This window comes from Protomyctophum parallelum (assembly GCF_964188405.1).
Source record: "Protomyctophum parallelum genome assembly, chromosome: 4".
Classification (NCBI taxonomy): domain Eukaryota; kingdom Metazoa; phylum Chordata; class Actinopteri; order Myctophiformes; family Myctophidae; genus Protomyctophum; species Protomyctophum parallelum.
In genome coordinates, this window is record NC_139700.1 from 31,712,208 (window position 1) to 31,732,343 (window position 20,136).

At 43.2% G+C, this 20,136-nt stretch overlaps 1 protein-coding gene across 1 annotated transcript in view; it reads right to left on the reverse strand.

Annotated features, from left to right (window-relative positions):
• The window catches only part of plxnb2b (plexin b2b), a 235,545-nt gene that overhangs the window by 25,506 nt on the left and 189,903 nt on the right, over window positions 1–20,136 (reverse strand). The window contains exons 21-28 of the mRNA XM_083763407.1: window positions 17,657–17,866; window positions 14,620–14,799; window positions 12,599–12,735; window positions 11,116–11,216; window positions 8,597–8,829; window positions 6,113–6,294; window positions 2,970–3,036; window positions 1,114–1,260 (exon numbers count right to left, since the gene is read on the reverse strand). Coding sequence (XP_083619533.1) covers window positions 1,114–1,260; window positions 2,970–3,036; window positions 6,113–6,294; window positions 8,597–8,829; window positions 11,116–11,216; window positions 12,599–12,735; window positions 14,620–14,799; window positions 17,657–17,866 — 1,257 coding nt within the window. The remainder of the gene's footprint in view (window positions 1–1,113; window positions 1,261–2,969; window positions 3,037–6,112; window positions 6,295–8,596; window positions 8,830–11,115; window positions 11,217–12,598; window positions 12,736–14,619; window positions 14,800–17,656; window positions 17,867–20,136) is intronic.

Here is a 20,136-nt window from a genome sequence, read left to right on the forward strand (position 1 = left end):
TCTATTGGAACCCCCAGTTTACGGTGTACAATATTCAGAGCTTAGTGTACTCTCGCAAACCAAATGGACCGCTACGGGTAGGGCTGTCACAATTGTGTCATTTGGCACAATTGATTGTGACATGTGCTTCCATTTGTGTACTCTCTTAAAGGTATATTCAGTGATTTCACTCAAAAAACCTTAGGTTTCGTTTTTGGCTGTGGGACCCAGCCTTTCGTCCAATCAGGATAGAGAGTCAAAAACGAAACCTAAGGTTTTTTGACCCCCAGGGGTTAACTGGGGACAGGGAGGAACTCCTTATATGGTCAGCACACTCTATAGTAGGGAGGATTATCACAACAAAACAAAAAAATAAGTGATATTTGAATTAAGTGAAATCACTGAATATACCTTTAAGCTACATTACAGACCTGCGAGGGGTTCCATGGTGGACCGCTGGTGGTCCCCGGCCCCTGACGTTGAGAAGCGGTGACCTATAAGCCGCTAGCGATGCATTTTTCAGTGCGGTATATTGAAATGTGTCGTCTAGTGTAGTTCCCGAGCAGAGAACATTGACACCGAAAATGGATGTGACAAAAGCTGGGCGGGCGCCTCGGGGGCTTGTCGCTGGTTGCCGTGGCAACAGTGCCGCGGAGTGCACACATGCGTGCGTGCGTGTGTGTGCGACTGTGCGTGTTTCACTCGCCAGGACGTGAAATGCCATTCTGTCCCCACAGCGGTGTTGATTGTACATTTTGTGTGTGTTTTGTGTCTATAGGTGTGTGGCATGTACAGTGTGTGTGTGTGTGTGTGTGTGTGTGTGTGTGTGTGTGTGTGTGTGTGTGTGTGTGTGTGTGTGTGTGTGTGTGTGTGTGTGTGTGTGTGCGTGCGTGCGTGCGTGCGTGCGTGCGTGCGTGCGTGCGTGCGTGCGTGCGTGCGTGCGTGCGTGCGTGCGTGCGTGCGTGCGTGCATGCATGCATGCATTACTATGCTTGCGAGGGCCAAATGCTCTCAGACATATAGCAGTTGTGTGCCTGTTTGCATTACCATGCTTGCGAGGGCCAAAAGGCCACACAAGTATTAGCCTGTGTGTGCGCGCGCGCGCGTGTGTGTGTGTGTGTGTATGTATCTTACCAAAACGCAGTACTCCACGTCATCCCCCAGCAGGCCTGTGTCGTTCAGTGTGTACTTGGCTTTCTTTACCCTGGCATCCACTGGACCTTTCTCAATCTGGTGCTTGATGGCTCGGAACAGTTTGTATAGGGGTTCACCTGCAGAGTCCTGAAGCGCGCACACACACACACACACACACACACACACACACACACACACACAGTATATTACTATACTTGTGTTGTGACGACATCAACATTTTAGGACGCCATGGAGAACGTATAGAACAATAGCCAAAATATTGCAGATCTATACGCCTAGGCCCGTGGGGTTTGGCCCAAAGCCTGTTAAAATCCTTTCCCCCCCCAGGTACGTATATACGTACGTCGACGATAGGTGGCAGCTAGCGGTAGAGATAGAGTTAATAAGGTATTCAATCAATCAATATACTCGTTTCCAAGTGTCTGTTTTCACAACTGAATGACTAATGAATGAGATGAGTACAGAAATTAAATGTAGATTTATTTATTTATTTAAAAACCGATTAAATAATCTGTATTATTTTGAGACCATTCCGATATGGCATTTTTATGGCTGATATGGCCAATTCCGATTATGCTACCGATCCCTAATCGTACAGTATATAAAATAGGGAAACCGCCAACCCCAAATCCTAAACCTAACCTCTAATTGCCTAATTCTATCCCTAACATTTTTATCTCTAAAAATCATTTTAAATCATAAAACAACTAATTATTTCTTGGGAGGACAAGGAAAAGGGTCCTCACAATGTATATTTCTCAAATTATGTTTTGTCCTCACAAGTATAGTAATGCACGCACGCACGCACGCACGCACGCACGCACGCACGCACGCATGCACGCACGCACCTCTCAGAACTTTGTCCAGTAAGCTGCAGTAATTAGACCCTTGCTCTCAGAGTGATGAACATGCTGCAAGAGCTAATAAAATAAATGGACTGACTGACCGCAGAGTCAAAAAAAATTCAACGCTTTTCAAAAACCTCCTTTCATACAGTATAAAGTAGACACAGATTTTGCCTGAAATACAGTATGTTAATGTGCGGATTGGGGCTCAGATGAGAATCATTTCTATAGCGATGAATTTCCACAGAAGGATATTCAGCAACTTGCACAAGCTACACTTGCCGACAAGAACAGTTTTCCAAGCTAAAAAAACGCTTCAAGTCGCGACACGTTGTTAGCTTGAAGATCAGTCCTTGTTAGAAGACGTGACACCACATCATACTATGGAGTATAATAAGAGCAAGGGTCTTCAACGTGTTCCAGGCCAAGGACCCCTTAGCTGAGAGAGAGAGAGAGATGAATCAGGGACCACCACCCACTACATACTGTAGTGTATAAAACTATGTCGCAAAGTAGGTTCCAGGTGCATAGCCATTAGTGTCCGCGAAATAATTCACAGATTATTTTTTAATGCTGTATCATTACAATTATGATAATCTAATTGAAAAGTGTGCTGTCGTGTTTTGCACACAATCTATTTGATATTATTATTATTGGCACATTCATATTGTAGTAGTGGTTTCAGTTTATGACTATGAAATGGGTCTGCATGATTTTGAGAGAAACTTTTTTAATCATGAGCCCGTAGCTCCCCCTCGTCCCCTGACGTGGGGGAGCAGTGAAGTTTCTCTTCACTGCCACTCACGTCATGTTGTAGTTTTGGGTGAAAGCGGTGGTCACCTGACTCGCCCATCACCAAAAACTCAAAGGCCTTTAGGGTTCAAGTGGTTAATGTAAAAAATATATAATAAGCTGTGTGCACCCGGAAAATGGCATTTATATAGACCGAGTATGCTTGTTTTTGTTTCTACTTTGTTACAGTGTATTTACCTTCAAGAACTGATAGAGGCAGATAGACATCCAGTTACACAGCATCCTCTCCACCACCGTCTCTGACCTGGAAATATACACAACGGTTGAGTATGCTGATGACACTTTGCTGGAAGCTGTCCATCGGTATGGGGCCTATTGTTAGCTGTTAGCATGCCTAATTAGCAGTCTTGTAATATAGGGGAGGGGGGCTGTGTTGGCACAATGGTCTAATCAGCATAACGAGCATTCTCCATCGGGGGATAATTAGTGATGTGTACTTGCAAAACAGCCATTCAGAGGGCCCTGCTGCTGAGGCAACAGTTGACAGTTCAGAATCGTGCAGACCTCCAGAATTAAGTGAGCTAACTGTAGCGCTAGACAGGCACAGTCCCACTGGGGGAGAGAGGCTGCAGTTCACAGAGGATTTGACCTTGAGATAATAATAATAGTAATAATAGTGATGAATGTGTCTCCGTTATTTTATTATTTTATTTTTTAAGTTGTTGTCGGGATATCGGCCAAGTACATTTGCATAATACTGGTTTGTCCTCTGCATTTAGCCTATCCTAACTATTAGCATCAGTGGGCCACTAATTAGCGCCTGGGGAGCAGTTCTTCTTGCTCAAGGACACTTTGTTGTCGCTAGGCCAACAGGAGGAGCCGGGGATCGAACCGACCCCCAGAACCTTCCGGTTCCCAAACGGCCGCTCTGCAGTAGCTCGAGTCCTCCTGAGCCACTGTCGCCCCCAAAGTAAATTGCCAAGGGTTACGGGAAACCATGGGACTCGAACCAAGGACCTTTGTATCCCCGTGAGAAGGTTGGGGATACAACCTTCTTACTGACTGAGCCACTCAGTGATGGAAAAAATACTCACATGTTTTATGTAAGTAAAAGTATTAATACCCTATTGTAGAAATAGCCTACAAGTTTGCTGTTCAAAATGAAATAACGTGTACTTTTGTACAGCACTTGAGTAAATACACTACTTACTGTAGTAACTGGTTTCTACCACTGGCACCAGATTGCAGATCTACAAGCTCACAATGTGTCGTCATAATGACAAAGTCCAGTGTCTATAGAGCTCAACATCCACAGGACAGATGCAGATGTATAGTGCATTGATGTATCTTTCTTTATTCGTCCTTCTTGTGAACTGAGGGGGTTGGAAGCGACATGTGGGAGCCCAGAGATGCTGTTCAGAGGCTGCATACAGTATGTGACAGGCTCCAGCAACCGGAAATTACATTTTACATTCTGCAAGCACCACTGGAGCAAGGCCTAGTCACAAGACTGTCTTCACAAGACATGCGTTCATTCTCATTCTAGACTAAAAGGAGGCCTGCTTTTGCCCTGGTTATCTTCACTTAACTCTTCAAGAACTGAGGCCGATTATACAAATGCCTTCTAAAATCAGTTACACTTTCAAGATAAAAAAATAAAAAAGCAACAAAATAAAAACGACATATGTACTTGTACAGTATGTGAGCTTGAAAATCTGCTATTTTTTTTAATAACCAAAGCAAAAACCTAAAATGATTATACGGATGCATTCCCTGGTTTTAATGTGTTAATTAAAGCTGGAAACCTTTATGGCTGCCACTATGAGATTGGTTCAAATGAAGTGTTCTTCATTAAAACTGGACAAACGCTGATCCAGAGTCTGACGCCTGTGTCAATACACATGGCGAGTTTGATGTGGATCCGTCGGATGGGTCTTTAGATATGTGGGGACGCCTTTATAAAAAAAGATATGCAACTGATTGCAGCTTTAACAATCATAATTATCGAGGTAAGGTCCATCTAGGATAGGCTATATTGTCGCGTCCATCTAATGCACTAAGGACGGCATGGGTCGTTTAATGTCTATTAGCAGTACAATGTTGGTGAATATGTTTTACATGGACCGAAATAACATGGCTTTTGGCTTTATTCTAAATAATATCGACTTTCTTATAACGTAGATTAGAACTATTCCATTCATATTTCTGTTTACATGCTACAGTACAAGCATCGTATTCAAAGATTCACCATTTTGACCTCACACAAATCAAGATTAAAATAAGAAATTGCCAAATTTAAAATGCTGTTATTTCGGATTCAGACTATTGTCTTAACCTGGTTATTATTGGAATAGTGCAGTCCATATAAACGCAATCAATTAACTACCAATAGATTCAAATAGGCCTTTATTGACCACACAAGGGACACTTAGTAATTATGTACCACAATGAATTAAAAAAAGCCAATGTGATTCTGCAAAGAAATACTTATACAGTATAAATGTTTCCATCTGGCTCACACACAACCTTAGCTCTGTTCCATAGCCTTCCTGCTTCGATTCTGCCAATTTCTGCCCTGCAGTAAGGCTATGCGACTTACCGGTTTAAATCTCAAATCAAAATCAGACCAGCCTCTCCTCTTTAGTGGAAATCTCACGAACGTTTGACCTACTCACCAATACAAACACGGGTTGTGTCTGTCAATAGAAAGCCTACTTTCCTTAGTGGACGCACTCTGAGCGCCCCAACCCCCACATATAAACTGCACTTTTTGGCCAAAAGGGGATTTTGTTTCCACCGGAAAAAAAAAAAATTAGTTACTCCGCTGCGCCCTCTACTGATATTGCCCAGAGAACTGCCTCATAGAGAATATTTGTCCTCCGGTGGATTTTGTTTTCGCAGAATCGAAGCAGGAAGGCTATGGAACAGAGCTACACAACCTAAAAAATATGTGACCAGATGACTGAGAGCCTGCCATCGCACAAATTCCAGCTTTTCCCCAAAATGAGTTAATAGCACAGACTCTTCACATACTAGAGCATGTCTGAAATAAGTGTCAGAGCTGATGTAAATATGAAATAAATGCTTAAACATGTAGCTAGGTGTAATGTTAGAGACCACATAAGTGAACCTCTCAAGCCTGTTTTCTCAACTCGCTGTAAGAAAAAGCCATATCTCCAAAACTGGTGGGTCAAACTGAACAACCAATATGCCAATTTGAAGCTATGATTCCCTGCTTTCATATAACATGAAAAAGAAAATCCAATGGCAGTCCCTCAGTCAAATTTGGTCACATATGCACGCTTGGCTGGGACCGGGAGCAGCATGCAGCATGCTTGCGCTGCCTGCGTCTCTCCGCATGCGTCTGCACGCCTCCTCACCTGCGTAGCATGAGCTTGGGGTTCTTGCTGTGGACGTAGTCGCCCATCAGTTCCAGCAGCAGAGTCCTCATGATGTCCGTATAGTACTCCAGTTTGCCGTGCAGCGCCACCGTCAGCAGGGAGGCGAAGTACACCTTGGCCCGCGCATTGAAGTCCGGGCGGCCTTCGCAGGTCCGAATGAACTGCGCTCGAAGACATTGGAATGTATGCGACAAGAGCAGAGAGCGAAGAGAGCACGCATGAGAATACACACACACTACTGTACGGGTGTATGTCGCTACGTGCTCAGTTTGCAAACGTCCGCAAATGCATGCGCCGCCACGCGCACTGCACCCAGACAGCTTGTATTATGTTGATCTAAATTATCCAGAGTGCAATGCTAGTGATAATAAGCCCGACAATCCTAACATGAAGCTCCATTTGGTAAATCGAGGGCTACGACCCAGATTCCAATTAGTGGGAGAGGGATTTTTCACACACGCCCGTTAACACCTGAGCTGTTTCGGTGCCAGTCTTCCACGCTTGAAAGGTCCACACACATCTCTGTCTCCTGTTTCCTTTGTTTTTCTCACATGCTGTACTATGTATGCCTTCCCAGCAGCATGGTGTAAACAGTTCAAAAGGGGAAAAAAAATACGTATATAACTTATATGGAACATAGTTAAATTAATAAATGAAGACCAGCTGTAATGAGAGCACATCATGGCTGCTGAAGTGTTGGTTTTTGCCAATTAATTCCTCCCCACACACACTGCAGTGCTGTCACTGCCTGTTGTATCCTACCTGCCAGTGAGGAGCGGGGTGCATACTTAGTTTAGACTATAGTCATTGGTTAGACATGGGTTAAGATTAGGTTTAGGTGTGCTGCCCCGTGGGAGGTTAGGTTTAGGGTGAGGGTTTGAGATAGGTTGTAGTTGTAGGACTAATGACTGGTCTAACCAATGACTAGTCTAAACCAAAAACTGTCTAACTGTCCGTGAGGAGCCCCCACCAGGAGAATGTAGTGCCTCCGTCCTACTCCTCCCGCTCAACACTCCCTGCTGACAGGCGCTGCCCCAGCCTATGGGAGTACGTTCCAGCCTATGGGAGTACGTTCCAGCCTATGGGAGTACGTTCCAGCCTATGGGAGTACGTCGTGCAGTGACAAATATCACCCTCCCCATCTATAGTGTTCCTCTCCATTCCTATCCGTGTGAAATAATCAGATCTTTCTTTCTATTCTACCTCTGTCTGTAAATAGAAAGTTGCAAATAAGTGGAATATATTTGATACCATTATGAAAATTTTATTCCATCACCATTAACTGAAATTCATACTCTCCCCCATCAGTCTATTTAACTGCGTACGTCATCTGTCTACTCTGCATCTCATTGGTTGGCTGATGGACAGTTCAGAAACCTGCTTTCCAGTGACATCATTGATGGGGATTCCAAGCTCATATTGTAGAAACTACAGCTTTTCTCTTCCTGTAAAATGAGTAGGCTATAGACTGACACCACAGCACGTATTCAGGGCGGAGTCACCACCCCCGGGGGAAGTGGTGATTTGCTCTCGTTCACTACAATGCAATTTGCAGCATTTCCAAAACAATATTGCGCACAAAGTAGCGATTATCAAACGTATTTGCAATGCCATACGTTGAAAGATCTGTTGCCCGTGGACAAGGCACGTTACCTCCGCAAGTTAGATATTATCGGCATAGATGTTTGTCCGTATGTGATTAAGGATTGGAAAAAGTTGCATTGGCAGCCATAGAAAATTCTTACCCCGGGCTAAAACCGGATGTGACGTTTTTGGGCGTTCCTGTCTTATGTGGTGTCAGTCTATAATAGTTGTTTTCTTGCATTAATAAAACAAATATGAATAATAAAGTTCGACAAGCGAGGTGCATTTCGAGCGTGTAGATCTGCTACTTTTGATGCTGTTATGTAACGCTGCAGTATGATCAAGTAGGGCTTTCATTAAAAAAAAAAGAAAAAAAAGTTAGCAAAAAGTTAAAACAAGGACATAAGAGATTTCTGCCCGACAGCAACGATATGATGATGAGCATGAGTGAGGACAAATTAGTCCTCCTTCAGCTAGACGAAAAATGTTCGTCAACCACTTTTTTTCACTGACGGAAACTAAATGGAAACTACATGAAAAATAACCTACAATGACTAAAACGAAGACTAAATATAACTAATATTCTGACAATTTCGTCCACTAAAAAAACTAGATTAAAATGTTAGGAATTAAGGGACTACTGGACAAGAGATCCAGTATAAGTCATTTTACACTTAGCAGATCTATAAGCTCACAACGCGTCGCAGGCTAGCACTTCACATTGTGAGCTTGTAGATCGGCTATTTTCAGCAAGTGTAAAAACAGTCATTACGACGGCATCAAGGCCCGCCAAAATACATTTTAGTCGACCAAATCACCTGTAGATTTAAACTAAACGAAAACTATTCAAGAGACAGTATGCGTTGCATTGCGTCTCACATTGATGAGGAAGGTCTTGGAGTTGAGCAGGTTGGAGAACTGGTTGAGGGCCTGGGCAACCACGGCCTTGCGCGCCTCGGGGATGTCCAGCTTGCCCGTGATCATCACGTCGTTGGCGCCGTCCTTGGAGGGCAGGAAGAAGACGCGGTCCGTGTAGGTCTTGTAATCCAGCAAGGGGATGCGACCCCCCTCACTCTGCTCGTTGGTGTGGTCCTCCATCTCGATCATCAGGTCTGGGACGCGGGGAGAGAACTCACGTCAATGGCATTCGGTGGTGGGGAAAACCTTAACCCATTCTGACCTGAGATCAGATTCTAAACATGTCTTCTACTTCCTGACAGTTTTCTGAAAAAGCTATGTTTCTATGTCAGTCGTTCTTCGATGGCGCGCTATGAGCTTGTAGATCTGCTATTTTCCAATAGCTAAAGCATAACATAATGCCAAAAGGGGTTCCCGCCCACAGTGGTTCTCAAAATGTTTTCATGTCAAGGACCCCCAAATTGATATTATGCATTTGGCTGCAGACCCCCGCCCCATCTGAATAGGTTTTGTGCCAGCTGACCTCAGAAGAGAACATTTGTGTTTAAAATTTGTGTTAAATAAACAACTACATTATTTGTAACTTTTTCAAACTTTTTCAAAAATAGCAGATGTACAAGCTCGCAGCGTGGCACAAAGTGACGCCGATGTGAGATTGTATCCCTGAATTATATTGTTACTTTACATTTATGTCATATTACCACACGTAAATATGTAAATCTTTCCCCCTAAGTTACGGTACTGTATGTCATGAGGAAGAAAGGATTAGAACAAAATGAAAAGGACTTTATACTTGAAGTTTAACTACGTGAACCCCAGCATCCCTATTCCGCGGGGGAACGTTTACCAAAAATAGTGAGCTTGTAGATCTGCTATCTTGGTGTAGATGCAAAAAATGCACCAAGTCCAGTGCAATATATTAAGTATAGAGGGTCTAAGGGGTTACATTGATACATACCGAATACTATCACATTTGAACAGCACCCCAGGACTTGTGTCACAGTAGCAGTACCCACTTTGAGAAACCCTGGTTTAAGTCGTAAACAGTCAAATCTTCACGGTTAATGCGGGTCCATTTTTTTACGTTTTGTCGGATCTCTGCGTGTACAGATGGCTAAATGAGCACCGAGGATTATTTTTCTGTGCACACGCATCGTTAAGCTTGCGAGGAGCAGACATGAAGATTATTAGCGGAGAAATAACGGCAACTCTGAAAGCCTCTTTTATTACTTTAATTGTAAAACCGCCGCTCATAATCCTTGTGAAATTATGCATAAACACAACAGCCACATAACATTATGTGATTACAATTAAGTACGCCACCCGACAGAAGATTAAAAAATAAAAACTGTAATAGTGTAAAGCACATCGTGCTTGTACAGTGCTGCTACTTACAGTCATGGGGGTGGGGTGGGGGGGTACTGTACCATACAGTGACTGTGAACGTTACTGTAACATAAGTTCTCAAAGTGGGGTCCTTGAGGGTGTTCCCCAACTAACTTACTGTAGTTAATATACAGTAGCAGTGCAATGTAACACATTTTAAAGTTGGTTTCTATGCCATCACTTGCACAGTTGAAATCCATGATGATGCTCTGTTGTGCATCCGTCCATAATTATTTTTTCCAACGTACTTAGTATTTCATTTATATAGGTTAGTATCTAGCTCTTTTTTTTAATTATTTATTGTTCCCGTCCCTGTGTGCAGTTTGCAGCTGCAGCTGGGTTATATTGTTCGCTCGTCTTCACTGTAAATGAGGGTAACTTCAGTGCCTGTCGAGAATAGATAAAGGTCTGAAATGAAAATATATAAATACAATACGTGTGAATGGTACTGTGCCGTGTAAATGTGAATGGTACCTGTAAATGGCACTGTAGTATCACACAGTTTTTGATTGATTGATTGATTGATTGATTGAAAACTTGATTAGTACATGTGGTACAGTAAGACATTGAGGCTAAAAGGATAACACAAGAAAGTCCTGGGGACTCGTTTCCTTTGTGGTCCGATGTATTCAATTCATCAACGCGGCTGTGATTGTGAACGGTACTCTACTGCAGTGGTTCCCAAACTTTGCAGCTCGAGACCCAAAGGAAAGTGTGTTTTTTGCACAAGACGTCCCAAACTAGTGAAAATAGCAGATCTACAAGCCGACAACGCGTCACTTTGTGGCACGTTGCGAGCTTGTACATTGTCTTTAAATAAATGTACCTGTATATATTTTTGAGTGGTGCAACCACTCCAAGGAACAGCAATGTCCGTGTTTTTAAATAGGAAAAGAAAATGGGATTTTTACTTAGACCCATAAAAATATGGAAACAGTACTGTACCGTACCGGTACTCCTTCTCCTAATCCAGTACTCTACTGTGCCTGTGAACTCCTTCTTGCAGCGTTCTCTGCTCTACCGTACTCTACTGTACCTGTGAACTCCTTCTTGCAGCGTCCTCTGCTCTACTGTACTCCAGTACTCTACTGTACCTGTGAACTCCTTCTTGCATCGGTCCCTCACGCTCTCCTCGAGGTTCTCCAGCTGGTGTTTGACCTTCTCGTACTCCCTCTCTGCCTGCTGGCTTTTCCTCCTGCACAGATGACGCATATCACAGATGATGCATATCGCACACACACACGCGCACGCACACACACACACACACACACACACACACACACACACACACACACACACACACACACACACACACACACACACACACACACACACACACACGTATCACTCCACTGGCACGCTGTTCCGCTTGCTCTGATTAATCCCACCGCTCCAAACATCACGTCTCTAAACCGGCAGACCTCGCTGACTGAACATTCAGTCTAGTGGGGCCATGGTGAGTAGGAGGTGAAAACTACTGTTTATCTCAGGGATTCCCAAACCTTTTCAACTTCTCTTCTGAAACCCAGTAGCATAATGGAAACTAATTCAGAACCCGTGAAATGATGTGTTTCACAGCAGAGTACGGTTCACTCCGCTCTGACTATTATTGTAGGTGAAAAGAGCCAATAGACTGCATGAAAGTACTCTGTTAGTGCACTAGTAAACTTCCAGCAGCATTGTGGTGGTTATAATATAAATAAATAATTAAATAGTTAATCATAATATGATTAACATAATAAAATTAACATAATAGGTACATTGAAAATATATAAACTATAGGATGCCAGATCATCAAATGAACCTAGCATCGGTCTACATAACATGCTATCTAAAATACATGACGCCCGGGGGTGATTTAATGCAACCATTAAATCAGGACGCCCAGCGATTTGTTTCTTCAGGGCCCATTTCAAGGTGCACAAGGCGCCATCGTGGACGCAGAGTGTAGAGTAGGAGAGTAGCGACACGCTTTGATCTCGCTGCAAAGCAGGTGCCTATGGGCTATAGTTCCAAACATTGCTCCTATGGCTGGAACTATCCCATTGAGATAGAATGAGCACTTCCGCATCCCATTGTTACAATGGGAGTCAACGCTAGTGTCGCCACTCTCTTACTATATTACTCTGCTTGGACGTAGCTGAAGTAGCTAGATGTAGCCAAAACACCCCGGAGGCTATCGTATCGACAACAACAGGAAGTATCATTACTTCTAACGCGACAAGCGACGGGACCGCGTTGGGCCGTCAAAAACATAATCTTTGGTTAGAATTGGACGGATTGATTTAAATCAAGAGTCATTCACATTTTAAGATTTTCGATCTCATCCACTAAATTGGAGGGGGACCAGTTTGGATGACGTCCCAACCGGAAATGACATCGAATGTTGCCCAACAGGCACTCCCAGCCTGTGGAGCGGTGCGCTCGGTTATGATACCATTAATGTTCAGTCCTGTGATTAATCTCCGTCCTGAGCGCTGAGCGTAACTATTTGATAGGACGGAGTCCTCCGTAGGGTGTTAACCTTTGCATAAGGCTGCATGGTCGTCAAGGCTATAGCAAGTGCTGGGTCTGTACCTGTAGCAGTAGACGGAGATGGCGATGATGAGCAGCATGGGGACGATGACAGCAGGGATGATGATGTAGAGAGGCACCTCATACTTCCTCTCATAGTGCACAGAGCCCACCACCCACTCCCCTTTGCCAAACTTGATCTGTGTGGGAGATGCAAAGGAAAAGAACACCCACAAAGCAGTCGTTAAGAGGCATTCCCGATATTTTGGCAGCATCAAATTTTTTTTACACATATTACAGTGCAATAACTCTGTGGCAACTCTCAACATTTCAAAGTAAGAATAATATAACAACTATAAAATGTGCTCCTCTGGGAACATGATAATATATCATTTGTGATGTTTGGATAAAAATGTGTAGGAGTAATATCTGAAAAATCAGATCTGTGTTGAACATATGACTATAGAGATAGTGTATAACGATTTGCGTGATGTACGTATGGATAAAATCTGTACGAGTAATATAAAGAAAAATTATAACCGGCCGATGTGGGAGATACTGGGCAAAGGTTTTTCACAGCTCGGTGCAGTTATAGGTGAAAACATGAATTGGCCTGTTACAGTATAGCACCACCATGAGGCTGATTTGAATTGTTTTAAGTGGCATTTCTTCCTCGGCTTAGTGGGGATGTGTGTGCATAATGTCACGGAAATTGCACGCTGTGTTCATGATTTGAGGCATTCCTTCAAAACTGACCAAACCTGCAAACTTTGGAAGGCAATCTTAGCCAATGGGGATGGAATATGGGGAAGCGGACAGGCCGTGTTGATCACATGATTATAGAGATAGTGTATACCGATGTGGGTGATGTATGGATAAAATGTGCACGAGTAATGCAAAAATCTGTCTCATGATGGCGCTATAGCAGGCCGTTGTGGAAAAATTGGGGCAGAGGTGAAAATTGGGGCTAAAGCCTAAGGTACTAAAGGTGCTAACTACGTACATGTTCGTAGACAACCATATACTCCGTCCCCACCAGCTATGGGATTTTTAAATCCAGCTCAATTGAGCCTCCATTATAACAGGATTTTAAAGCGCTGAGCACATAGGGCCGCTAGTGTCCAAAAGTAATGATAAAAAGCTTAATATGAAATATTTTGTGTATAAACCTCATATACAACTGAGCAATTCACTGACACTGTAGTTTTTCAGTATTTTTGTTAGTGTTGGACGGAACATCGGGAAAATAACATAAGTGGCATCATGGTAACACGATAATTAAGGTGTGGAAAACTGCCACATCAATCCAATGAAGCGCTAAATACAGTGTGTGTAGCTGTGTAGGCCTACTGCTGTGCTCAGCACTTTGTTGTCGAGCACTTCCTTTTCTGTTTTTGTTTTACACAGGAATTCACCACTATTAATAGTCCGTGGGTGTAATTTCTTCCCACAGTAATTTCAGCCAGATAAATGAAACAATAGCTCACTTAGAGGGATTAGCAGTGGGAGAGGGTGTACTGCATTCATCAAAAGCGGTGGCTGAGCTGTAATTAAATGTAATTGCAGGCCTGTGGCTAGGAGATAGTTGAAAAGAGGGGTCCTAAGGTGTTCGGCCCGGCATGCCCACCCATGTCTGGTGCAAATGAATAATACGTGTTCTTATGACATGTTCTATGTGTGTGTGTTTGTGTGAGCTTATAGATCTGCTATTTTTGAAAAAGTCAGACACATTTTGACAGATCTGAGTCATCTTACTTTTGTACTGTTAAGTATATTTCGATACCAATATACTTGCGTGTCATTGATTGATTCTCAAAAATAAGGAACATAAAAGTGTATCCCGTATCAGTGCAATAAGCCTTACTGAACTGATAAGGGATGTACACTGTATGTTATCCCGTATTGAATAAGCGACACGTCTTTTCAGTTTCCCAATAAGGGGACGATTCTGTATTTCAAGGAGGAGGCGGTTGGCTGGCAAACCCTAGGTGTGTGCTGTGTGTGTGTGTGTGTGCGTGCATGCATGCGTATACTATCCATCTGTCAGTACAGCATGTGATTGTTTGGTGTGGTCATCGTTATACCAGCAGGTCCAGGGGCTCCGAGCTGGTGTCTCGGCGGTGGCGCTTGGAGCGGGCGTTGGGCTGGGTGGGCGGCGGGTCCAGGAACAGCTTCTCGTCCTGCAGGGTGTTGACCACACAGCGGACGTCGCCCACGTACGCCTGGGCCTCCTTGGCGGTCATGGCGTTGGAGAAACCTCGACCCTGCACAGCGGCGCCGGAAACATAAACAACAACAACACAAACACCAGTGATAAGTGTTAAGACATGCCCAAACGTCCCAGAGGGCAGCCCCCCCCCCCCCCCCCCCCCCACGGTTATATTTGATACGTCTTTAGCATCATAGCCATCAAGTGTTAACATCCTACTTGATCATAGTACAACGTCACACAAAAGAGTCAAAAATAGCAGATCGAGCTCGTCTATATGCTACTTTTGCTATTTTTGAATTTGAACACTTTTGGATATTCTGCATGAGGTTTTCACCCGACAGAGACAATATGCTGGTGGGAGAGTTCAAACTTTTTAATCCCTTTTGTACACTGTCACCTGATTAGAGCAGGTAAATATGTGCAGTTGTGCGCACGCTCGCGCGCACACACACACACACACACACACACACACACACACACACACACACACACACACACACACACACACACACACACACACACACACACACACACACACACACACACACACACACACACACACACACACACACACACACACACACACACACACACACACACGCCTCCTTGACATTCTTCTGAAGGCTCCACTGCTCAGAGTGACTGCGGTGCAGCGTAAGACAGACAGACATGGACAACTTCAGCAGATGTTCCTCTTGCCTATAATGTCCCCAAGGAGGATTAATGACAGCAAACACCAAGAGCCATCCATGTCTATCTGTGAGCTCTGAAGCAGGAGCGAGATTGTGTTATTTTCATTTCTCCAATTCATGAGCCATTTAGCCATCCGTGTACTCCATACTGCAGCAGAGTAAATTAGTGCAACCTAATACCGACAAATGGCAGAGAATAAGCTAAAAGTGAATTATACTGTAGATACTGTATATCTGAAAGAGTAGACTGGTTGCAGAATTTAATACTTAAAAAAAGCTATGTTAAATCTCCTTTAAGGAGTTACAGTAAGTGCTGTCATAATCTAATATAGTCCCCATTATGTAAAAAAAGTTATTATCTAAATGATGTTCAGCTCACTGTGCAAAGTGCCTCAGGCATTCTTTAGTAATGCATGAAAACCCTCACAACTGCAGCTCTGAGGGTTTCAGTTTCTTAAACACATTAAAGCCTGCATATAATCCAAACAAATGATAAACTTAGATTTTAGTTTTGCTTTGCTTCAACAAGAACAAAATTAAAAAACGCAGTGCCTTGCCAAAGTTTGTTTCAGCACAGCAGCCCCTCCGAGATGTCCTAATTAGCTGAACACCATCGCAGAGAAACCAACGCAAATATAGTGTGACCAGTGGTGGAACCGTGGAAAGTAACTACCTGTAAGCACATGTACTCAAGAATTGCACTTAAGTACAATTATCAGGTACTTTTACTTTACTAGAGTATTTCCAATTATTGTCAATACTATATTATTCAGTACTATACGCCACTACATCTCAGGGACAAATATTGTACTTTTTACTCGGATACAATCATTTATTTATTTTTGTTACCCCTTACTTTGAAGATTTTGATTATTATTACAAAACATACATTAACCACTTCAGCCCTATTTAATCTTTGGCTATTTGAAAATCGCAGATCTACTGTACAAGCTCACAACACGTTGCAATGTGACATGTTGTGAGCTTGTACATCTGCTATTTTCAAATATTTGTATACATTGGGACATTCCGCATAACACATACTTTAAGTATATTTTGATGCCAATAACTTTTGGACTTTTACTCAGGTGCATTTTTAATACTGGACTTTTACTTGTAACAGAGTGTTTACGGTTTCCACATTGCAGCATTGATACTTATACTTATTAACAAATTGTGAGTATGTCTTCCACCTCTGGTGTGTGACTGACTGGTCAGAGGCTCTTGCTTTTACATAGTTTTATTTCTGCAATCTGCCCAGAAACATACAGTACCATGGACACTTCTGAAGTTTGGAAGTTTGTCTGAGGAGATTATGGAGAGTGTCTAAACCTCTATAATCCCCCTGTGAAACACTATACAAACAACCAGATGGCCATTAATTCTTGAAGAGATAGCGCACGCACGCACGCACGCACGCACGCACGCACGCACGCACGCACGCACATGCACACACAGTCAACTGGGTGACAACTGGGAGACAAATTGTGTCAAAGCATGTGAAAGGTTGATGTAAACACAGAGTGTGATCTGTGGTAAAGGTCACCGCATCGCAGCACTGTATACATACATACAGTGGATATGGGGATACTCATGGGTTCAGCACTCAAAGCAGAGCTGCAGCAAGCAAAAACTAGTGTTATCTCCAGAGAACTTGCTTTGTTTTTGGGAAGCCTGCAGGCTATTAACCCTGGCCACCCCATTTAGTGCACATTTTCTTTGTTGTTTGTATTTGTTCAGTAATGGTAGTCAGTAAACAGAAATATAATTGGATACAGATAAAACAAATTAAATTGGAATTTAGCAGACAAAATTTGAACTAGAATAGTTCCAAATGGGTACTCCTGGGAATATAGTACTTTAACAAAGAGTGTTTTTTGTTACATAAGTTCTAAGTGGTTACACAATTCTAAGTGGAAAGTAACTAAGTACAGTACAACTACTGTACTTGAATATTTCCAATTTCCAATACTTTTACTTCTACTCCACTACATCTCAGAGACAAATATTGTACTTTTACTCCACTACATTTATTTGGAAACTTTAGTTGCTAGTTACTTTGTAGATCTTGATCATTATTACAAAACGTGTATTACTCACTTCAACCCTATACATTTTGCCCATTGGAAAGAATTGATACTTTTTACTTAAGTAAAAAACTGTGAGTACTTTTCCCACCACCGTCTCTGAGCTAAAATAAGGACATAATCCTCTCACCGTCACGATGATGATGCTGGCCTCGGTGATGACCTTCTTGGTCAGCTCGTAGAACACGGGGTCTGGGTGGTAATGGAAGGGTCTCAGCTCCTTCACCCAGTTGCCCAGGTGGATGCAGGCCCTGAACAGCTGGCCGTCGTAGGAGCGGTTCACCGTGGGCGACAGGAACTGGATCACTGTGTCGTTCTTGCTGTGCGCTTCCTGACGGTACTGGACGGAGGAGAAAGAAAAAATTACATCAAATGTCAATTATGGCTGATCAGAGACAGACTCGTCAGGAACCTTTGGGGGGCGCCTCGCCACTCCGGATCCAACGAGTCGTCCTCCGTCCAAGTGATATCACCATTTTAAGTAAAAAAGCGTAGCTCTATCCAGACCGTGGGAGCTCTCTGACCACCCCTCCAGAGCATGGGAACTTGGGGAGCGTTAGTGAACCAATCATCAAAAATAGTGAAACATCAACAATTTGAAGAAACGCCTTTTTGTTCGGGAAGAAACACCCGTTTTTTGCTGGCTAAACGTAGGACTGGTTACCCTAGTCAATAAGGCTAAATGTAGGACTGGTTACCCCAGTCAATAAGGCTTAATGTAGGACTGGTTACCCTAGTCAATAAGGCTAAATGTAGGACTGGTTACCCTAGTCAATAAGGTTAAATGTAGGACTGGTTACCCTAGTCAATAAGGCTAAATGTAGGACTGGTTACCCTAGTCAATAAGGCTAAATGTAGGACTGGTTACCCTAGTCAATAAGGCTAAATGTAGGACTGGTTACCCTAGTCAATAAGGCTAAATGTAGGACTGGTTACCCCAGTCAATAAGGCTAAATGTAGGAATGGTTACCCCAGTCAATAAGGCTAAATGTAGGACTGGTTACCCCAGTCAATAAGGCTTAATTTATGACTGGTTACCCCAGTCAATAAGGCTTAATGTAGGACTGGTTAACCCAGTCAATAAGGCTAAATGTAGGACTGGTTACCCCAGTCAATAAGGCTTAATGTAGGACTGGTTACCCCAGTCAATAAGGCTTAATGTAGGACTGGTTACCCCAGTCAATAAGGCTAAATGTAGGACTGGTTACCCCAGTCAATAAGGCTTAATGTAGGACTGGTTACCCCAGTCAATAAGGCTAAATGTAGGACTGGTTACCCCAGTCAATAAGGCTAAATGCAGGACTGGTTACCCCAGTCAATAAGGCTAAATGTAGGACTGGTTACCCCAGTCAATAAGGCTAAATGTAGGACTGGTTACCCCAGTCAATAAGGCTAAATGTAGGACTGGTTACCCCAGTCAATAAGGCTTAATGTAGGACTGGTTACCCCAGTCAATAAGGCTAAATGTAGGACTGGTTACCCCAGTCAATAAGGCTAAATGTAGGACTGGTTACCCCAGTCAATAAGGCTTAATGTAGGACTGGTTAACCCAGTCAATAAGGCTTAATGTAGGACTGGTTACCCCAGTCAATAAGGCTAAATGTAGGACTGGTTACCCCAGTCAATAAGGCTTAATGTAGGACTGGTTACCCCAGTCAATAAGGCTTAATGTAGGACTGGTTAACCCAGTCAATAAGGCTTAATGTAGGACTGGTTAACCCAGTCAATAAGGCTTAATGTAGGACTGGTTGGCCCAGGCCGTAGCGTAACGGTCTGGGCACCGGACTGGTAATCCAGTCGCAGTGTGCCGCGGGTTCGACTCCCGGACCCGACACGGCCTTTACTGCATGTCATCCCCCCATCTCTCTCCCGTTTCCTGTCAGCCTACTGTCTGTCCCTTCAAAAATCAATAAAAGGCGTAAGCCGCAAAAACAATATCTTAAAAAAAAAAAAAAAAATGTAGGACTGGTTAACCCAGTCAATAAGGCTTAATGTAGGACTGGTTAACCCAGTCAATTTGTGGTCTATACCACTGGTGGACGGTGGTACTAGTACACGGTGGTACTAGTACCACCGGTGGTACTAGTCCCCCTCTGGTGGTACACAAAGGAGACGCCCAAAAAAGGAATAAAAAAACACAAAGTGGAATGAAATGATTTATATTACTACAGGTAGTTCTTTTGACCAAGCAATTTGTTGAAATAGGCTCTCCAGCCATGCTGAAATGGGTATGACACACCTAGTCGTTAATAGAAGATTAGAGAACGGATACATCACATTAGAAATATCATCAGTTGTGCTCATTAGTGATTAGACAGATTTTTGTCAGAGCAGCAGCATTATTGGCGTAGGAATGGATAAATGAAATGTCCCCTCCTGTGTTAACTGTGCATAGCTGAATAGGTTGGGACAGTTATACAAAGGTAATAGAGCACATCCACTCTAACCCAGGTGCTGGCAGGAATGTATGTATGTGTTCCTGAAGAAGAGCCCAGTGATCGAAACGTTGAATTAATAAACCAGTTGAGCTGAGTTTTCCTTTACCATCAGTTATTATGGTGGTACTTGGAAAGCAAAAAAAAATCACTCCCGTGTGAAGTGAGGGGCGCA